General features: G+C 38.6%; 1 protein-coding gene across 3 annotated transcripts in view; it reads right to left on the reverse strand.

Moving 5' to 3' along the window:
• The window catches only part of ARMC3 (armadillo repeat containing 3), a 91,400-nt gene extending 68,977 nt beyond the window's left edge, over window positions 1-22,423 (reverse strand). For 2 of the 3 annotated variants that reach the window (XM_086334475.1, XM_086334474.1), the window contains exons 1-3: window positions 22,330-22,423; window positions 19,026-19,074; window positions 4,066-4,183 (exon numbers count right to left, since the gene is read on the reverse strand). In XM_086334475.1, coding sequence (XP_086190601.1) covers window positions 4,066-4,183; window positions 19,026-19,073 — 166 coding nt within the window. In that variant the 5' untranslated portion in view covers window position 19,074; window positions 22,330-22,423. Of the gene's footprint in view, window positions 1-4,065; window positions 4,184-19,025; window positions 19,075-22,103; window positions 22,193-22,329 lie in introns of those variants that run through there. The other variant, XM_086334476.1, reaches the window with a different exon arrangement.
• Window positions 22,424-22,627: the final 204 nt, after the last annotated feature.

The raw sequence follows: 22,627 nt of genomic DNA on the forward strand, positions 1-22,627 counted from the left end.
GCCAGCATCGAGCCCAGTTGTAGAAGCAGATTATCCATACCCTGTAAGTGGGATATCATTCTGCAAAGTCTGGAATAATGTTTAGGTCCTGATTAATTTCAACTTTGCAATTTCTCCAGCTATGAAGACATATATTTCACTTTCAAAATTAATTTAAGAGGAGAATATTTCTTTGCCTCAGTTTTCTCAGAAAATGAAGATATTTTGTACCTGAAGTTACAGGTTTATTTTGATAACACCTTTCTCAAAACACAGACTGTATCTTCCTATAGTCTATGGACTTGCCTTGTGTCTAAATATTTAGTCACTTGAAAAGAATATGTTGAAATATGCATTGTTGATTACTACAAAAATCCTTCTCAAATTTTCCATAATTTTGCATTTTATTGAGGTTCTAAAAGTTAATTTAGATGAAAATATTTTGTAAAAAAAAATCCCCCCCCGCCACTGTACCACACAGCATGTGGGATCTTCTCTCTCACCAGGGGTCAAACCTGAGCATCCTACACCAGAAGCATGGACTCTTAACCAATGGACCACCAGGGAAGTCCCAAATAAATTTTAATTCAAGGATAAACTTTAGGATACTTAAATAAATGGTGGCTTCATAGAATCAATGGAGAAATATCCCATCTTTTACAATTTTCTAACAGAATTTTTATATAATTGGTATTATTTCTTCTGTGTTTGGTAGAGTTCAGCAGTGAAAACATCTGGACCTAAGTTTTCTTTGTGAGATATTTAACTATAAATTTCCATTTCTATAATAGATAAGGGGCTGTTCAGGCTATCTTTCTTTGAGATTTGAGAGTTTGTCTTAAAATGAATTTGTCCAATCCATCTGAGTTGTAGAATTTATTGGCTTTATATTGTTCATAATATTTAATTATCCTTATAATATATGTAGGAGCTGTAGTGATGTCTCCTCTCTCATTCCTCATATCGATAATGTCTTATATCTTTTTATTTATCAATCTGACTAGACATTTTTATTACTCTTATTCATCTCAAAAAACCAATTTTTCATTTTATTGCTTCTGTCCATTGTTTTTCTGTTTTCTATTGTTATTTCACTGATTTCTGCTCACATGTATATTATATTCTTAACACTAATGCTTGGGTTTCATTAGCTCTTGTTTTTCTATTTTCTTAAAGTGGAAGCTGAGGTCATAGATTTGAGAGACCTTCTTGTTTTCTAACAGTCATTTGGTACAATAAGTACTCTTTTAGTAGCATCCTACAACTTTTTATATGCTGTGTTTTCATTTTCAATTTGGATTTCCCTTTTGATTTCCACTTTCATTCTTAGGTTATTTAGAAGTATGTTATTATTTTCTAGCTATTGGGTGATTATTCAGAGTTCTTTGTGTTATTGATTTTTAATATAATTCTAATATGGAATAGCATATATTTTGTATGATTGGAATTTTAAATTTATTAAGGCTTGTTTGATGGCCCAGAATATAATCTATTTTGATAAATGTTCTGTATGCACTTGAAGAGAGTTCTGATGTTCTTAGAGTGTTCTAAAAATATAAACTAGGTTAAATTCATTTGTATTGCTGTTCAAATCTCTTATATCCATATAGATTTACTATCTACTGGTTCTTTCATTTATTGAGGGAAGAGTATCAAAATCCTCAGCTATAATTGTGGGTGTCTATTTCTCTTTGCATCTAGCGTCATATAATTTGAAAATCTGATATTAAGTACTTAACACAACTGTTTAGGATTTTTCATAGCATGTTGATTAATTGGCCCCTTTATTATTATTACAAAATGGTCATCTTTATCTCTGATAAAGAGATATCTCTGATATCTTTATCTCTGATACCATTCCATTTTTGTGATAGTAACAGCTCCTTCAGCTTTCTGTTGATTAGTGCTAGCATAGGGTATCATTTTTCCTCCTTTACTTTCAAATTATTTGTTTCATTATATTCTAAGTGCATTTTTTGAAGGCAGAATGTAGTTTAGTCTTGCTTATATCCAATAAAACACCCTGTCCCTCTTAATGTATACAGACCATTTACATTTAATTTGATTATTGATATGTTTAGGTTTAACTCATATGTGTTTCATCATTGTTTTTCTTTTCTTCATTTCTGCCTTCTTCGTATGAATTGAAATTTTTATGATTCCATTTTATTCCTTTGTTGGCTTATTTGATATCATTGTTTTGGGACTGTGGTATATATCCTAGCACAGTCTTCTTTCAAGTGGTAGTATATATTACTTCACATGCAGTACACTTATATAATATACTTCCACTTTTTTTTTTAACCTTTCTACCTTGGTTCTGTTGTCCTATATCTTACTTTTACACATGTTTCAGACCGCACAATATATGATTATTATTTTTGTTTAAAATAACTAATTTGTTTTTTTAGTGATTCAAATAAAAAACATTATATGTTACCATTTCTGGTGTTCTATCTTTATTCTTCTTCCATATTTCCATCTGGTATCATTTTCCTCCTGCCTGAAGGACCTACTTAATATAGTTAGTAGTGTGGTCTCCTTGCAAAGAGCTATTTCAGTTTTTGAATGTTTGAAAAAGACTTTATTTCACTTATGATTTTGAAAGATATTTTTTCAGGGTGTAGAAACCTAGGTTGAAAGTTTTAATTTTTTTTAGTACTTTAAAGATGTTGCTCTGCTGACTTTAATTTAAACAGTTACCTGTTTATTTGGATGTGCCGGGTCCTAGTTGCGGCATACAGGATCTTTTAGATGCAGCATTCAAACGCTTAGTTGTGGCGTGTGGGATCTAGTTCCCTGCTGCTGCTGCTGCTAAGTCGCTTCAGTAGTGTCCCACTCTGTGCGACCCCATGGACGGCAGCCCACCAGGCTCCCCCATCCCTGGGATTCTCCAGGCAAGAACGCTGGAGTGGGTTGCCATTTCCTTCTCCAATGCGTGAAAGTGAAAAGTGAAGGTGAAAAAAAAAGTGAAGTCACTCAGTCATGTCTGACTCCCAGCGACCCCATGGACTGCAGCCCACCAGGCTCCTCCATCCACGGAATTTTTCCAGGCAAGAGTACTGGAGTGGGGTGCCATTGCCTTCTCCTGACCAGGGATCAAACCCGGGTCCCCTGCATTGGGAGCACAGAGTCTTAGCAACTGGACCACCAGGAAGTCCTGAGACTTTCCTTGTTTTTGATAATTGGAAAATGTCCCTGAATTGGAGTTTGATTTAAAAAATCATATTTAGACCGAGTCTCTAGGTTGGGGGCAAATAACAGAAGTGAAGTACTCTTTTCATTACGTCAAGGGCACATGTTATCTCTGTTGATGCTGATTTTGATCGCCTGGCAGAGGCAGGGTCTGTCAGGTTTCTCCGCTACACACTTTCCCCCAGGTGTCCACTGTGTGCTCTCTGGAAAGATGTCCATGCACAGCCCCTAAGGAGCGGGAAGTTGTGTCCCACCTCCTTGAGGGCAGAGTATCTGCATAAACTGGGATTCTTCTGCATTGGAGATTTGTCTTTTCTCTCCTGTTTATTTACTCATTCAATCATTTTTTAATCTGTATAATATTTTTCTTCTTCGGGCTGTAAATCTAGGATGGCATGCGTGTGTGTGTGCTCAGTTGTGTCCAACTCTTGGCAAATCCATGAGCTGTAGCCCACCAGGCTCTGCTGTCCATGGGATTTCCCAGGCAAGAATACTGGAGGGGGTTGCCATTTCCTTCTCCAGGGGATCATCCTTACCCAGGGATTGAGCCTGCATCTCCTGCATTGGCAGGTGGATTCTTTACCACTGAGCCACACAATTATTCCAGATTTGATCCTTAGGAGCTCTTTCAGCTCCTGTGACATTTACAATTTTTTAAACTGCAATAAAGCCTTCAAAATGACTGTTCTACCCTGACTAAATTACTCTTTAAGACTAGGGTAGGAACATAGGGAGATACATTATTTTCAGGTGATAAATTAAATGATATTCTGGTTGTCTGAAAGAATTCATGAGACAAGTAAGTTAAAGACTAAGGAGAAAAGTGCCCATTATGTAGTAAATATTTTAAGAAAATAATGAAATAGAAAGATAAATTGAAAAAATCCAAACCTTTTAAAGCAAATCTATAAATGGCTTCACATGCTTTAGCCAAAATTTCTTCTTCGGGAGAATTAAGCATTAGTACCACGGTTGCGACTTTCTTGCTTTCAACTGTTAATGGATCAAACTGAAAGGCAGAGAGAAAAATATCATAGCCACAAATGAGTTTTAAAAAGCACATAAAACATGAATGGTGTCTTGAAACTTAAGGAGAATATTAATCTTACAAAAAGGATGTGGTCACTGCCCACAAAGTGCATTGCAAAATTTTATTTAAAAAATATCACTGATGGAGAGTTGTCAACATTGCTGGCTTTGAAATTCCTGGAGTATGGAGGGAAAAGCAAAGTATTTTGGAACCTGGTGGTGTAGTCTGTCATTTTAGCCATGGGAAATCAAAAAAGTTACCTAAGCTGTTAGAATTTCAGTTTCCTTCTCTGAATAATGGGTATAATAATACCTACTGTGAAGGATTAAGAGATTAGAGATCATCCATGTAAAGCATTTAGCAAGTTGTCTGGCACATAACAGATGCTCATTAAATAACATATCTTAGTATAATTCTTCATCAATACACAAGAATCCTTGATAACCTGCTCTATTAGATACTCTGGCAACTCAGTGATCAGTACCTACTTTCTAACCACTATACCATTTCTTGAAAAGCAGGAACTACATTTATGTGAAACAACTAAAAATTTAAAGAAAGCAGCAGATCACCAAAGATAAAACTGGATAAAATCTGGAGCAAGGAAAAGGTAATATAGTATAAATAAAAAGTATAGGACTGTAAGAAGTCCTGTATCCTGCTGTGAGATCCTGAGAATTCACATTTAGCTGAAATAAACAATAACAAAGTCATGACCCCTATGGATTTTCTTTGGTCAAGGAGAAAACAAATTATTACACTGTTTTCTTCCGTTTCCAGAGACCATGGACGAGGATGTTCTGTTTATGACACGTGTAAACCAGTGGCAGATGTGTGTTGATGTATGGCAAAACCAATACAATATTGTAAAGTAAAAAAAAGTAATAATAATAAAGAAATTTAAAAAAAAAGAAAATTGAATTCCAACGCTTTAGCTGCTTCTTTGTGTTGACCCTTTCTAAATGGACATCTTAATGTGTTTTCAGTTCAGTTCAATTCAGTCACTCAGTTGTGTCTGACTGTTTCTGTTTGCACCAGGATTGCAGCACGCCAGGCCTCCCTGTCCATCACAAACTCTAGAGTTTACCCAAACTCATGTCCATCGAGTTTGGTGATGCCATCCAACCATCTCATCCTCTGTCGTTCCCTTCTCCTGCATTCAATCTTTTCCAGCATCAGGGTCTTTTCAAATGAGTCAGTTCTTTGCATCAGGTGGCCAAAGTATTGGAGTTTCAATTTCAAAATCAGACCTTCCAATGAACATTCAGGACTGATTTCCTTTAGGATGGACTGATTGGATCTCCTTGCAGTCCAAGGGACTCTCAAAAGTCTTCTCCAACACCACAGTTCAAAAGCATCAATTCTTCGGTGCTCAGCTTTTTTTATAGTTCAACACTCACATCTATACATGACTCCTGGAAAAACCATAGCCTTAACTAGACGGACCTTTGTTGGCAAAGTAATATGCTGTCTAGGTTGGTGATTGCAACCATGAAATTAAAAGACACTTACTCCTTGGAAGGAAAGTTATGACCAACCTAGATAGCATATTCAAAAGCAGAGACATTACTTTGCCAACAAAGGTCTGTCTAGTCAATGCTATGGTTTTTCCAGTAGTCATGTATGGATGTGAGAGTTGGACTGTGAAGAAAGCTGAGCGCCAAAGAATTGATGCTTTTGAACTGTGGTGTTGGAGAAGACTCTTGAGAGTCCCTTGGACTGCAAGGAGATCCAACCAGTCCATCCTAAAGGAGATCAGTCCTGGGTGTTCTTTGGAAGGACTGATGCTGAAGCTGAAACTCCAGTACTTTGGCCGCTTCATGGGAAGAGCTGACTCATTGGAAAAGACTCTGATGCTGGGAGGGATTGGGGGCAGGAGGAGAAGGGGATGACAGAGGATGAGATGGCTGGATGGCATCACTGACTCGATGGACGTGAGTCTGAGTGAACTCCGGGAGTTGGTCATGGACAGGGAGGTCTGGTGTGCTGCAATTCATGGGGTCGCAAAGAGTCGGATACGACTGAGTGACTGAACTGAACTGAACTGAGGTTGGTCATAATTTTCCTGCCAAGGAGTAAGCATCTTTTTAATTTCATGGCTGTAGTTACCATTTACAGTGATTTTGGAGCCCCCCAAAATAAAGTCTGTCATTGTTTCCACTGTTTCCCCATCTATTTGCCATGAAGTGATGGGACCAGATGCCATGATCTTCGTTTTCTGAATGTTGAGTTTTAAGCCAACTTTTTCACTCTCCTCTTTCACTTTCATCAAGAGGCTCTTTAGTTCTTCACTTTCTGCTATGAGAGTGGTGTCATCTGCATATCTGAGGTGATTGATATTTCTCCCAGCAATCTTGATTCCAGCTTGTGCTTCCTCCAGCCCAGTGTTTCTCATGATGTACTTTGCATATAAGTTAAATAAGCAGGGTGACAATATATAGCCTTGACATACTCCTTGCCCTATTTGGAACCAGTCTGTTGTTCCATGTCCAGTTCTAACTTGCTTCCTCACCTGCATACAGATTTCTCAAGAGGCAGATGAGGTGGTCTGGTATCCATCTCTTTCAGAATTTTCCAGAGTTTGTTGTGATCCACACAGTCAAAGGCTTGGGCGTAGTCAATAAAGCAGAAATAGATGTTTTTCTGGAACTCTCTTGTTTTTTCGATGATCCAGCAGATGTTGGCAATTTGATCTCTGGTTTCTCTGCCTTTTCTAAACGCAGCTTGAACATCTGGAATTTCACAGTTCACGTGTTGTTGAAGCCTGGCTTGGAGAATTTTGAGCATTAATGTGTTTTGGGATGTAACAAAATTGACGTTCATTTTTGAGTAGAGGATGGAGAGAGAGATTACTCTGAATAAGGAGACATAATTGTGTGAGGTTAGAAGAGTAGAGAAGACAGAGAAGATGGCAGTAAGCAATGACCTGAAAGGACGTGGCTAGGATAAAAATACCTCTTGGAGGGAAAATAGCTGTTGGATTTTAGGGCAACATTATCTAACATACGAATTGAAGCTGTTACACATTTAACTTAAATGTGAAATTTAAGTTAAAATGCAGAAATCAAACACCAATTAGGAAAGCCAAATAGAAAATGCATTACTGTTTTGGTTTATTTTAATTAGGGTCTTCTATCAAGTGAGATGACAGTATAACACTGTAAAGGTCATATAGTCTTTGCAAAACAATTATATATTACTCAATGCTCACTTAAAATAACAAAGGTACTTCTAGCTTCTATTTAAAAAACTAATTATCCCTAATAAAAAATTATTAAATCTTCTAAATAATAAAAACAAATTGAAGCTGGAGCTGTTACTTGCACATGTCTAACTCTGTACTAGAGCTGAAAGAGTGTTCAAAGTCTCAAGCCTCTTAGACTCTTTCTGGAAGACAGATCGTCAGTAAATATCTGCTATGTGCACCAGGCTTATAGGTCCTTATGGATTCCAGTGACATGAACCACTGAGAAAAAATGGCCTCTAGGAGAGCCTAGAGGCATGGCTAGTATGCTGTCTGCAGCACTGACCAGGAATATAAGGGCCTGGAAATTCACAGAAATTTTACGGAAGAACTTCTAAAAGTGCCTGGAGATTGAGGCTTGAGAATTATTTTGCTGCTGTTGCTGCTAAGTCGCTTCATTCGTGTACGACTCTGTGCAACCCATAGACGCCAACCCACCAGGCTCCCCCGTCCCTGGGATTCTCCAGGCAAGAACACTGGAGTGGGTTGCCATTTCCTTCTCCAAAGCATGAAAGTGAAAAGTGAAAGTGAAGTCGCCCAGTCGTGTCCGATTCTTCCCAACCCCACGGACTGCAGCCTACCAGGCTCCTCCGTCCATGGGATTTTCCAGGCAAGAGTCCTGGAGTGGGGTGCCATTGCCTTCTTTGTAAGAATTATCTTAGTTAGGTATTAAAGGTAACCCCAGAATTTCAGAGCACTTGGGGTCATCACTTGCTCACTAACATTTTTTTTCATATTAATATGGCTGCACCAGATCTTAGTTGGGGCATGAGGGATATTTTGGTTGTGGCATGTGGGATCAAACTTGGGCCCCTTGAATTCGGAGCATGAACTCCTAGCCACTAGACCACCAAGGAAATCCCTAACAATATCTTTTTTAATCTGAAAATTTGAAAGTTGGATTATATCTCTCAGAGCTCTTCCAAATATATAATTCTAGGATTATATGAAGTACAAAAACATGGAAAGACAATAAATGTTGCTTTGGGGAAGGGAGAATTCATTTGAACTGGGGTAGATGGAGAAAGGTCTATAGAGGTGGTGGAATTTTACGTGTGATTTGAAGAATGGATACAACAGGGTAGGCTGAGATAAGGACATTCTGTTGGGGGAAACAACACCAGGAAGGTTTAAAATGGAAATGAATGTTGCATTTATGGTAGATAAAATAGGAGCTTGACTAAGAGGAAAATATGTAATAGGAAGCAGAAATATTATTGAAAAATAAGGACATATAAGGCCTCAGCAAATGACCTAGATCTTCCTCCCCACCCCCCAACCCCCAACACTCTAATGGGAATGATCAGCACAGTTCAGAGGAAAGGCTTGTGACTCAAGAAATTTCAGTTCAGTTCAGTTCAGTCACTCAGTCAAAGTCTGATCCTTGGAGACCCCATGGACTGCAGCATGCCAGGCCTCCCTGTCCATCGCCAACTCCCAGAGTTTACTCAAACTCATGTCCATTGAGTCAGTAATACCATCCAACCATCTGTCCTCTGTCATCCCCTTCTCCTCCTGCCTTCAATTTTTCCCAGCATCAGGGTCTTTTCAAATGAGTCGGTTCTTCACATCAGGTGGCCAAAGTATTGGAGTTTCAGCTTCAGCATCAGTCCTTCCAATGAATATTCAGGGTTGATTTCCTTTAAGATGGACTGGTTGAATCGCCTTGCAGTCCAAGGGACTCTCAAGAGTCTTCTCCAACACCACAGTTCAAAAGCATCAATTCTTCAGCGCTCAGCTTTCCTTATAGTCCAACTCTCACATCCATACATAAATACTGGAAAAACCATAGCTTTGAGTAGACGGACCTTTGTTGGTAAACTAATGTCTCTGCTTTCAAATATGCTGTCTAGGTTGGTCATAACTTTTCTTCCAAGGAGCAAGCGTCTTTTAATTTCATGGCTGCAGTCACCATCTGCAGTGATTTTGGAACCCAAGAAAATAAAGTCTCTCACTGTTTCCATTGTTTCCCCATCTATTTCCCATGAAGTGATGGGACCGGATGTCATGATCTAGTTTTCTGAATGTTGAGTTTTAAGCCAACTTTTACACTCTCCTCTTTCACTTTCATCAAGAGGCTCTTTAGTTCCTCTTCACTTTCTGCCTTAAGGGTGGTGTTATCTGCATATCTGAGGTTATTGATATTTCTCCCGGCAATCTTGATTCTAGCATGTGCTTCATCCAGCCAGGCGTTTCTCATGATGTACTCTGCATATAAGTTAAATAAACAGGGTGACAACATACAACCTTGACGTACTCCTTTCCCTATTTGGAACCAGTCTTTTTTTCCCTATCTAGTTCTAACTGTTGCTTCCTCACCTGCATACAGATTTCTCAGGAGACAGGTTAGGTTGTCTGGTGTTCCCATCTCTTTCAGAATTTTCCACAGTTTGTTGTGGTCCACACAATCAAAGGCTTTGGCATAGTTAATAAAGCAGAAGTAGATATTTTTCTGGAACTCTCTTGCTTTTTCGATGATCCAGCAGATGTTGGCAATTTGATCTTTGGTTCCTCTGCCTTTTCTAAATCCAGCTTGAACATATGGAAGTTCACGGTTCATATTGCTGAAGCCTGTCTGGGAGAATTTTGAGCATTACTTTACTAGCGTATGAGATGAGTGCAATTGTGTGGTAGTTTGAGCATTCTTTGGCATTACCTTTCTTTGGGATTGGAATGAAAACTGATCTTTTCCAGTCCTGTGGCCACTGGTGAGTTTTCCAAATTTGCTGGCATATTGAGTGCAGCACTTTCACAGCATCATCTTTTAGGATTTGAAATAGCTCAACTGAAATTCCATCACCTCCACTAGCTTTGTTCATAGTGATGCTTCCTAAGGCCCACTTGATTTTGCATTCCAGGATGGCTGGCTCTAGGTTGGTGATCACACCATCATGATTATCTCAGTCATGAAGATCTTTTTTGTATAGTCCTTCTGTGTATTCTTGCCACCTCTTCTTAATATCTTCTGCCTCTGTTAGGTCCATACCATTTCTGTCCTTTTTTCTGCCCATCTTTGCAAGAAATGTTCCCTTGGTATCTCTAATTTTATTGAAGAGATCTGTAGTCTTTCCCATTCTATTATTTTCCTCTATTTCTTTGCATTGATTGCTGAGGAAGGTGTTCTTATCTCTCCTTGTTATTCTTTGGAAATCTGCATTCAAATGGGTTTATCTTTCCTTTTCTCCATTGCCTTTAGCTTCTCTTCTATTCACAGCTATTTGTAAGACCTCCTGAGACAACCATTTTGCCTTTTTGCATTTCTTTTCCTTGGGGTTAGTCTTGATTCCTGCCTCCTGTACATGTCAGGAACCTCTGTCCATAGTTCTTCAGGCACTCTGTCTATCAGATCTAATCCCTTAAATCTATTTATCACTTCCACTGTATAATTGTAAGGGATTTGATTCAAGTCATACCTGATTGGTCTAGTGGTTTTCCCTACTTTCTTCAATTTAAGTCTGAATTTGGCAATAAGGAGTTCATGGTCTGTGCTACAGTCAGCTCCCGGTCTTGTTTTTGCTGACTGTATAGAGCTTCTCCATCTTTGGCTGCACAGAATATAATCAGTTTGATTATGGTATTGACCATCTGGTGATGTCCCTGTGTAGAGTCTTCTCTTGTGTTGTTGGAAAAGGGTGTTTGCTATGACCAGTGCATTCTTTTGGCAAAAGTCTATTATCCTTTGCCCTGCTTCATTCTGTACTCCAAGGCCAAATTTCTTGTTACTCCAGGTATTTCTTGACTCCCTACGTTTGCATTCCAGTCCCATATAATGAAAGGACATCTTTTTTGGGTGTTAGTTCTAGAAGGTCTTGTAGGTCTTCCTAGAACCGTTCAACTTCAGCTTCTTCAGCATTATGGGTTGGGGCATAGACTTGGATTACTGTGATACTGAATGGTTTGCCTTGGAAATGAACAGAGATCATTCTGTCATTTTTGAGATTGCATCTAAGTACTGCATTTCAGACTCTCTTGTTGACTACGATGGCTACTCCATTTCTTCTAAGGGATTGTTGCCCACAGTAGTAGATATAATGGTCATCTGAGTTAAATTCACCCATTCCAGTCCATTTTAGTTTGCTGATTCCTAAAATGTCAGTTTTCACTCTTGCCATCTCCTGTTTGACCACCTCCAATTTGCCTTGATTCATGCACCTAACATTCCAGGTTCCTATGCAATATTGCTCTTACAGCATCTGACTTTACTTCCATCACCAGTCACATCCACAACTGGGTGTTGTTTTTGTTTTGTCTCTGTCTCTTCTTTCTTTCTGGGGCTATTTCTCCATTGATCTCCAGTAGCATATTGGGCACCTACCAACCTGGGGAGTTCATCTTTCAGTATCCTATCTTTTTGCCTTTTCATACTGTTCATGGGGTTCTCAAGGCAAGAATACTGAAGTGGTTTGCCATTCCCTTCTCCAGTGGACCACGTTTTGTCAGAACTCTCCACCATGACCTGTCCATCCTGGGTGGCCCTACATGACATGGCTCATAGTTTCATTGAGTTAGACAAGGCTGTGGTCCACATGATCAGATTGGTTTGTTTTCTGTGATTGTGGTTTTCAGTCTGTCTGCCCTGTGATGGAGAAGGATAAGAGGCTTATGGAAGCTTCCTGAGGGGAGAGACTGACTGAGGGGGAAATTGGGTCTTATTCTGATGGGTGGGGCCATGATCAGTAAATCTTTAATCTGACTTTCTGTTGATGGATTCAAGAAATTTAAACTTAGCTAATTTTTCATTTAGATGTGAAAAAGATAGGTTCAGGCATTTTCAAACTCAAGTGTATCAACCGTAATTTCAAACAAATTACTCAGCAAATATTCCAGCCAAGGTTGGGGAGGACAAAATAGAAACACAATAGTGGCATATCAGTAAATTGATAAAATCAATAAACTGAATTATAACGGTGGTCTGAACTCTGAAGAAAGGATTTCTAAAGTAATGATGACATGATAAGAACTGAAAAAGTTAACAATGCTTGAAATTAAAATTCTAGATTTTTTTTCCAACAAAACTCAGGTAAAATTTCATTGATTTTATCCTGGAATTTTCACATTTTTTTGTTAATTGACTGTTTTCCCATTTGAGTGTATTAATAAGTTGCCTTGAGGCCTGATCTATATGCCCAGGATGTAGAGGAATACTTGACTTGTGTATGATATGTATTCAATATTTGTCTGATAAATGAATGGCTTTCTTCAGGCAAAGGGTTATATTATTTCTCTATCCCTATTACCTAGAACAGTACTCTGGATATAGAAATACTCTGTAAATCCCTATAAAGAAATGTATTAAAGAGCCTCTGGAAACTTCTTTTTTATGCTTGTGGCCTTGCAGTGCCTTCCTTGAGTGTTGCACTGTCTATTGAGGCCAGAAAAGAAGATTTCAGATCTGAGGTTCATGAAGCCATCAGTGGGCTCCAGGGACAGCTTGTCTCTCTGAAATTGTGGGCAGGACTTTTGGTGTGCTTTCTGCAGGGAGAGAGTCCATAGTCACCATTCTATCCTCATGAGGCCCCCTGACCCTGCACTGAACCCTTGAGAATCACAACCGCAGATCAACTTTCACCTAAGACAGTGCCCCTGGCATCCTGAATGGTTACCTTTCCTTACATTTTCAAACTTCCACTTCAGAGACTTCTGATATTTCAATATTTTTAAATTTAATTTTGCAAGCATATGAATGAACGGACTATGCTGAAGTATGGATTTGTCATGATCCACGGAATGACTACAGTTCTCAAAGGAGTAGGGTATGTGGAAATACCTTTAAACATCTTTTAATTCTCCTTCTGTGGTTCAGATAACACTTTAGTATTTCATCATATCTTCTGGTTATCCTTAAGAAAAAGGTGATGGGGGTACAAGAAGCTTAAAAGGAAGTTTGAGACTGTGAGAATTACCATCATAAGAGCTGTCAACAAAGAAATATCAATGTTTGGCAGAGAGCAGAGAAACTTGGCATGACATGCATTTCTCCTACAGAGCCTGCAGCGCTATAGTAATCTTTTATTAGAAAAGGCGCCGAGAATAAGATGATAGCTGTAACAGAATGCCACATGACTAAATAAATAATCCTGTGCTATAATTACAGATTCCATCTGCTTTCCTGTGAGGAACTCATAGCGAGTCACCAACAAGCTGGTTGTGAAATCATAATTTCGCGCTCTGTACGGAATAAATGATGAACCCAAATTATTTACACAGAGGATGAGAGAAAGGGGAACTGTTTTGGCTAAGCTTTGAATTTTAAGTCCAGTCAATTAGAGAAGCCATGGACTGGTAGAGATGCTTTTCTCTCTCTGTTAAGGAAACAAGACCATTTAGGATAAGACTGCCCAACAGAAGAGCAGTGATGGAAGGATCCCGATCCTGTATTGTCTATGTGGCTCTTGAGCACTTGAACTAATGCGACTGAGGTACTGAGTTTTTCATTTTATATTGTTGATTTTCATTAATACAATTTCAGTTATTTAAATGTAAATAACCATATGTGACCACTAGCTTCCATGATTAGACAGCACATGTCTAAAAGAACATACAATTATAAAGCTGGACTCAGTGAAAAGAGATAAATCATGACAGTTTAGTGATTTTTATGGCGCCAGCAAATGCAAATAAAAGGCCTTTTTGATTTCTTTTGGAATGTGTTTACGGAGTCAGTAGTCTCCAATCATGAGGAGCCAACTGCCCAGGAAAAGGGAGACAGATAAACAGAAGGAAGCTGACTGCACCACCCTGGCACAAGCTTTTCGTACAGACTCTTTAAACATCAGTTAAAATCTGCAAAAGGGTAAAGGTTAAAATGAAAACCGCTTAAATAACCTCTCATTTGCTTTACAACCTGAGTCATTCTCAGGCTGGTGGAAAGGGTCCAGAAAAACAAGCCGCAGGAGACATCCCTTCTTCCACAGAACTGGATTTGGTTGCCCAGGTAGGAGAGCAGGTTCTGCTATTGCCAGTGGCTCTGATTCAACAGCCACCATACTTGGTTCCCACATGCACTTAACAAGAAGAGCAGACACTGACCCATTAACATAAATGTCTACTTAACTTGATACTTAACCACTAATATTCTAGAGCCAGATCACAGTCTGTGAGTTTAGATTCTGTGGATTCAGTTGTCTCTGAAATGTAAGAGAATAAAATTTCCATGCTCTTAAGCTCAAAGAGACCTGACCATAAATCATAATGGCCATGTTCTGGGCATCTGGGAACTTTAGCAGCTGGCTGGTCTTTCAAAACTGACATCCCTGCCTCTTCAGACAGGTTCAAGCAAACCTCAACAGTTTTGTAGGGTGATGGACAGCACCCTCAGCCGCATCATGAATAATTACATGTACCGAGTTCTTATCTAATGCCTGGCACTGTTCTAAGCATCTTTTATTTATCTAACCTTGCCCCACTGCTGTAAGTGGTTATGAAGTGGGTATCCCATGAAGTGGACATCATCACATCCTCACTGGGGAATACAGAGGTCAGGAGATTTGCCTTAGATCAGAGTTGGTGGGTAATGAAGCAAGGATTAGACTTTGACAGTATAACTTAGTCACAGAATATCACTGTTGTTATTGTTCAGTCACTAAGTTGTATCTGATTCTTTGTGACCCCATGGACTGCAGCACGCCAGGATTCCTTGTCTTTCACTATCTCCTGGAGTTTATTCATGTCCATTGAGTTGGTGATGCCATCCAACTATCTCATCTTCTGTCGCCCCCTTCTCCTCTTGCCCTCAATCTTTCCCAGCATCAGTATCTTTTCCAATGAGCTGACTCTTCTCATCAGGTGGCCAAAGTATTGGAGCTTCAGCTTCAGCATGAGTCCTTCCAATGAATATTCAGGGTTAATTTCCTTTAGGATTGATTCGTTTGATTTCTCTGCTGTCCAAGGGACTCTCAAGAGTCTTCTCCAGAGCCACAATTTGAAAGCATCAATTCTTCAGTGCTCAGCCTTCTTTATGGTCCAACTCTCACATCCATTCATGATTACTGATGCCCTACCAAATATTGCCTACTATGGTCATTTCTGCTAATAATTCTTTCATGCACTCAATCCACAGAAAGTCTGCTTTTTATTAAAGCATCACAAACAACCTTTCAGCCAGACTTGGAAATGATTTGTGAAAGCAGAATATAGTTGTATTTGTTATTCAAGCCATATTTTCCCCACATCAAGGCATCTTCTCAGCTAGTATTCTCCTTTAGGAGAAGAAATGGAAGCAATAAACCATAAATGCACATATCAGTATATGCTTTGACAATGAAACTACTAACAAAAACAAAGGGATTTTTGTTTTAACCTTATCACCAAACATCCTTTTTTTCCATCCCCATTACCCACATTAACCAGTAGATGAAAGATGAATAAAAATAAAAATCTTTGGAAACAGTGTTTTAGGAGATATAAAAGAAGCAAACTGCCATGGCTTGACAGGAAAAAGTTTATTTTCTCAAGCAGTTATATATCCCCCTTTTAAATCTGATTTTTCATCTATAATTTATACAACAAACCCTTCACAGACTTTGAAGAGGTATATCTTGGAACAAATTCCAAGTTCAGATAGTTTAAACTGTGCTATAGTGTTTTAAAATAGCCGTGAAATTAAAAGATGCATGCTCCTTGGAAGAAAAGTTATGACCAATCTAGACAGCTTATTAAAAAACAGAGACATCACTTTGCCAACAAAGGTCCATCTAGTCAAAGCTATGGTTTTTCCAGTAGTCATGTATGAATGTGAGAGTTGGACTATAAAGAAAGCTGAGTGGTGAAGAATTTATGCTTTTGAATTGTGGTGTTGGAGAAGACTCTTGAGAGTCCCTTGGACTGCAAGGAGATCCAACCAGTCCATCCTAAAGGAAATCAGTCCTGAATATTCATTGGAAGGACTGATGCTGAAGCTGAAACTCCAATACTTTGGCTACCTGATGTGAAGAACTGACTCATTTGAAAAGCCCCTGATGCTGGGAAAGATTGAAGGCAGGAGGAGAAGGGGACAACAGAGGATGACATGGTTGGATGGCATCACCGACTCAATGGACATGAGTTTGAGTGAGCTCCAGGAGTTGGTGATGGACAGGGAGGCCTGGCGTGCTGCAGTCCATGGTATTGCAAAGAGTCGGACACAACTGAGCGACTGAACTGAACTGATAGTGTTTTGAAGCATTAGAATTTATAATATAGAAAAGCAATGAGGTATGTAATACTGCTCTATCAGCTTTATTAACATAAAGTCAGAGTAGGGGAAGGATGGAAGGACCCTCAGGATAGTCAAGGACCACATGCCTTCAGCAGTCCTCAAGGCTGTGGTGACCCAAGGAAACAAGAACTAGATTTTTGTTAACTTGAGGATGGGAATTGTTTCTCAGTCCTTGACTGTGCTCCTCAAAGATTGGAGTAGAGAGGACAATACCAGCAAGACATAAAATTATGAAAGGTGTATTAGACAAACATGTCTATTTGTTTAATAGCCCCTTAATTCTCATTTTAATGAGAAAGTGTTTGTCCTCAAGTACTGTGTTCATGACTCCACTTTCTGGTAACAGGATGTCAATAATGCTATTTTGCAGTAAAAATAAGGGTAATGCAAACTAGATGCAATGATTAAAACAAGAGAATTTAGAACATTTGAGCATTATGTCCAAAGGAGAGCAGGCAGACCGATGAACTTCATCAGGAGACCACACTGACCATCTCTGCAAAACTTTTCTAGACCTGTGCCGATATGTTATCTGTACCCTTTGTTGCCAGCTACACTGAGGTATCACACATAAGAAGTTACATAGGAGTGTGTGTGTGTGTGTGAGAGAGAGAGAGAGATAGAGGGAGGGAGAGGGAGAGAGAGGGAGAAGGAGAGGGAGAGAGAGAGAGAGAATCTAAAGGATTCTCGGGATAACAGATCTTATTTACTGAGTGTTTACTATGTGCCAGGCACTGTGAATTTCATGTGTTCTATTTCATTGTAATCATTTACCAAAATGATTTGGACATGACAAATCTCATTTAAGAGATTGAAAAAAAAAAGACTGAAATAACTTGGCCAGATTTAGCAACTTTACCAAAATAACAGTTTATGAGAGGCAGACCTGGGACAGAGCTCACATTTGTAACTGCAATGTTCCGGTGTTGTCGGGAAGACTCCTGCATTAACATCAGGTTCCTTCAGGCTGTAAATCTTGTGAGTCTGTTGACTATACATACTTTTTTCCCCATTCATATTTTATTTGAAGAAAACCACACCAAATGTCTGTTCCAAATAAGATTTTAAATTGAAAATTGTCCTAGGACATTTTAAACACAATCTTTTGGCAGTTCATAAACTTTAAAGAGAAATGATAGAACTCTGCTTTAATTATTTTATTATAGCCTTTTTCCCTTTTTTTTTTGGACTGTGCCTGGTCTTAATTGCGGTATGTGGTTAGATGCAGCATGCGACTCTCAGTTGCAGCATGTGGGATCTAGTTACCTAACCAGGCATGAAACCCAGGGTCCTGTGCATTGGGAGCATGAAGTCTTAGCCACTGAACCAAGGGAAGTCCCTATTATAACGTTTTAATTTAAATATTGTGATCACATTCCCATGCTATCAAACATTAAGTGACATCATTTTATCAAAATGGAATAATTTATTTAACTAAGTTTTTATTTTAAAACAATTTAGTCACTTCTAATTGTTTACTTCTGTGATCACTACTGCTATGGAAATAACTTTTTGTGTAATGCATGCTTATTTACCATGACCACTTTAAACCATCTTACGTCTTCTAAGATCACCTCATCCCAATTGCCAACCTATTGGACATTAAGTTTATTGAACCTTGCTTTTAAAAGGGAGAGATAGGGACTCCCCTGGTGGTCCAGTGGTTAACACTTCACCTCCCAAAGCGGGGGTTTTGGGTTTGATCCCTCATCAGGGAGCCAAGATCCCACATGCCTTGTGGCCAAAAAACCAAAACATAAAATAGAAGCAATATAGTAACAAATTCAATAAAGACTTTGGGAGAATATTTTAAAAAATAAAAATAAAATAAATAAATAAATAAAAGGGAGAGACAAAGGTTTGTGTTTTGAGGAATGCATTATTTAAGCACTTGAAAGAGAAAAAGGTGGTGATGAACACAGACTTTTCTCTCCGTAGGACTGGAAAACACAGGACTTCTGATATCCAAATGCTCATCTAAAGACAACCTTACATACATACCTAGTAGCTATAGCATTACCTTCATTCATTTTTTTAAAATCCACTTAGATAATTAACATCAATGAGAGACTGGCAAATGTAAATTTAAAGTATTTGAAAAAACAAACCAAAACTATTTGTTCATTAACTAGGCTTATAAACATGCCATCCACATACTGGAAAAGCTAATAATTACTCTCTAATTGTGCTAATTATGTAATGACAATGTTGTAAATGTTTGTTTACATAATGTTAGATTTCTCTGACTAATCTTATCATTAGTCAGACTTTGGACTTCTGCCACTGTGCACTCATGTATATACTGGTACATGCCAAACTGTTTCAACAACTTATTTTTAAAACTGGTTAACATGCTGCTAGTATTCAAATCAGAAACTTACCACATCCTTGGGAGGGGGCTCTGCTTCCTTCTTTACCTTTTTACCCATTCTGGAAAAAATGCCACAAATAGTTAAAATGTCATCTGTACGTTGTATATGCACAAATCTCTGTTACCCACATACCTAGGAGGAAATGTACTTTTTCTTCTAAATTTTACCTAAAAAGAGACTATGCAATACACAACTGCACATATACAAATATGTTTTCTACATCCCAAGTTTCACAGTTTTAAAGGAACTTATTGATAAGATTGTTGGGCATTAGTCCTGGCTTCCGGTTTAGAAAGAATACATTAATGACTTAAATTTTACTTACATAACAGGTAATGATTTACCACACTTATAGCTCACTTGTGTAGGGTTTGGGAGATTAAATGCAAATTAATTTTGAGATCTGCAAGGATGTTCTGTCACAAAGGAAGGGATTTTTGTCTTCTTTCTTGCACTGATCTATCCCAAGCACCTAGAACAATGCCTGGTACATACTGACCAACTGACATAAAAATCCTTAACTCTGTTGTTTGTAACTAATTATTTCTGAATGGTATCTGAGATCTACTAAGTCCAAGTGAACATCTGTGTCATTTTCCTAGATAACAAAATGTTTTCTCTAATATATTCTATATCTCAATTTAAAAAAGTAATTGAGAATCTGAAAAGATGAATTCTAGGGAAATTGGGGTTACTCCTTGCAAAGACCCTTTCCCACCTGCCCTTTTATGTCCAGTCTTGTGAAGGAAAAAATTAATGGAACAGTATACATACTTGATATACCACAGAGGAGTAACTCCATCTGGGTACAGAAAACTTTCCAAGATGCTGGTGGTGATTGTTAAAATAACCCATTTCTCCAATGAGAGTTTGTGGGGTTATGTTTGATATTAGGGCAATTTCAGACAATATATTCTAGTCCAGGTGTCTCCAACCTCTAGAATCTAATGCCTGATGATCTGAGATGGAGCTGATATAAAAATAAAAGAAATAAAGTACACAATACATGTTAACACACTTGAATCATCCCAAAACTGTTCGCCCTATCCTGTCCTGGCTTCCATAAAACCCTTTCCTGGTGCCAAAAAGGTTGGGGACCACTGTAATCTAGTCTCAAGGAGATTACTATAGTCTCGAGAAATTCTGGGAAGTAGGATACCTTTGGAGAGAATGTCAATGTCAGGGTTAGTTCAGATGGCTCATCAAGGGACAAAAGCAACTCCAAATAGTAAAGACACTGAACATAATTGATCACATATGTTTAAAAGTCAAATGTTCATAGAAATTCATAGTGACTTCTGAAAGACATCTATTCCAGGTCCCTAACTTCCAGTCACAAAAATTTCAAGATCTTTGAGGCCCTGGGGAAGCCTATGCTGGGATGCACTACCTCACACTATATCTAATATGTTAAAACATTAAAATACAAATCATATCCCCCACTGACTATAATTTTCATCATTAAAAGTTTTGAAAATTTGCATATGAAATGACTCATCTGTTTGTACACCTGGAAATTATTGCAAAATGAGAAAATTATTTTATTTTCAAATCTAATTAATAAAATACAATATTAATTTTTGAATTTTCTTTTCATATCTTAGGACCAATAGTTTTTTCCAGATCTCTGACATCTTTCTCAGATACTTGAAAACCACACAGATCCTAGACTTGTGCTTATAATGTTTCAGGCAGACACGCAGACTATTCTGAATAGATGAAAATCTTTCCTATGATTTCTTTAGGAAAAAGAGTTTCCATACCTCTTTATAACCAATTCCAACATATAGCAGTCTTTGCTTTACAAAAGAATTCCTTATGAATAACATTCAAGAAGCAATTAAATTACACCTGTAGAAAGTTACTTGATGTCATCTGATTTTTCACTTGGGAACTTATTTTTCCCATCTCAAGACAGTGAATTTGAGTAACTGCATACTGAAAAATACAGAGGCTGTAATAGCTTAAACATACAGGATTACAGAGATAGAACTTGTCCTCAGCAGCATGGTTAAGTAGGAAGCATTTTTTTCTTTTTTTTTTTTTAACCGTTTTGGGTATAATAGTTAATAGGGGAGAAAATACACAGCTGACAGAGTCCAGGACAGTGAATCCAAGAGATGACTCTCGGTTGTTTTTTTTTAATTTGTAAATTAAACATTTCACTTAAAATCAACATAAATGACCTTGTTTTATTCTTTAAAGCTACTGAGATGTCAAACTAAGAAAATAAATCCCTTTGATTTTTGAAGCAACCTAAACCTGTTTTTCCTATTTTACCACTTCCCCATTGATTTTTATTGTGCCAAAACACATAAAACTTATCCTTTTAATTCCTTTTAAGCTCATAATTCCGTGTCTACCGTTTACTTATACAGGTATCACATTTCAATACAGAGAATTTGGGAAAAAAAGGAAGGGCAAATGGAATTTTTAAAAAAATCACTCATAAATAAGCTCAGGAAGATGAGCACTCTTTTGACATACTCATTTTGGTGTGTGTTTTCTATAGTGATCTTACCTTCCTACTTGGATTTCTATCTGCAATTCTCAACTTACCTTCCTGGGGGCATTTTCTTACTAAATTCTCAAACTAACAGACAAGTTCTTGAAATCTCAGTCTCCATTTATTGCTTCAGTCATCATCACTGGATCAGCATGCCATTTAAAACAAAATTTTAAAGCCCATCATCCAGCCAGTCCCTTATTGTTGACCATTTGTTTTCAACTTTTTGAAATTATGTGCAGACTGCAAATGAACATTCTTAGAGGTAAAATTTTCATCCTCACAATTGTTTCTTTAGTTTAAATCCCTAGCATAAAATAACAGGGCTAAAAGGTATGAACTTCACGGCACTGGGCATGAAAACAAATCTGTTTTGAATGTTCATAGTTTTGATTATTGGACTCATTTTTTCACGAATTTACTGATCTTCTTCGTGAACTTTCAGCCTTATGCGATCTTAAACGTTTTCTAACGAGATTTGAGAAGGTGTAGAATAACTGAGGACCCACTTTTTGAGTTGCTCAGTCAAGTAACGGAATCTTAGACCCTCAGATACCCGCTCTGGACCTCAGTTTTGTCACCTGTTGAATAGGAAGCTGTTGGCACGCTTATGAAATGCACTGGGACCCCAGTCTAATACTGCAGGCATAAAGCAGGGACCCAGAGGTCCTCCCAAGGTCTTCCTTCAGTTGCTCCGGATGCTCCTACACGCGGGGCACTTTCTCTTTCCTCAAGTCTTGCTGGGGCCTCTGCCCTGGGCCTCTCCAAACTCCCAGGATAGCGGTGCAGCCGCCCAATCGCCTTTACCTGCAGGGAGATCCAGCCGGTCAACGGCTCCTCTGATCTGGCGAACAGCACCAACCGGCGCCAGCGCGCTTCTGGCAAGTCCGCTGTTGTGACTGGTTGCTAGGCGACAGGGAGCCGCGCCTGCGCGGTCAGCGCCCGCGTGCGCCTGGGCAGTGGAAACGCCAGCCTGGCTGGCCCATATCCCAACAGCGGTTAGAGGGAGGTACCTGAGAAGCCATGTGCATCCTTGGTGACTGACTCCCAGACTTTGGGGGCAGGATAGGCACTGGGCATCCTCCCCTTCTAGTTGTTGAGAGCC

This window comes from Bos grunniens, chromosome 13, assembly GCF_055505025.1.
Source record: "Bos grunniens cultivar Pamir isolate PY7600 chromosome 13, Bosgru_T2T1.0, whole genome shotgun sequence".
In the NCBI taxonomy this organism is placed as follows: domain Eukaryota; kingdom Metazoa; phylum Chordata; class Mammalia; order Artiodactyla; family Bovidae; genus Bos; species Bos grunniens.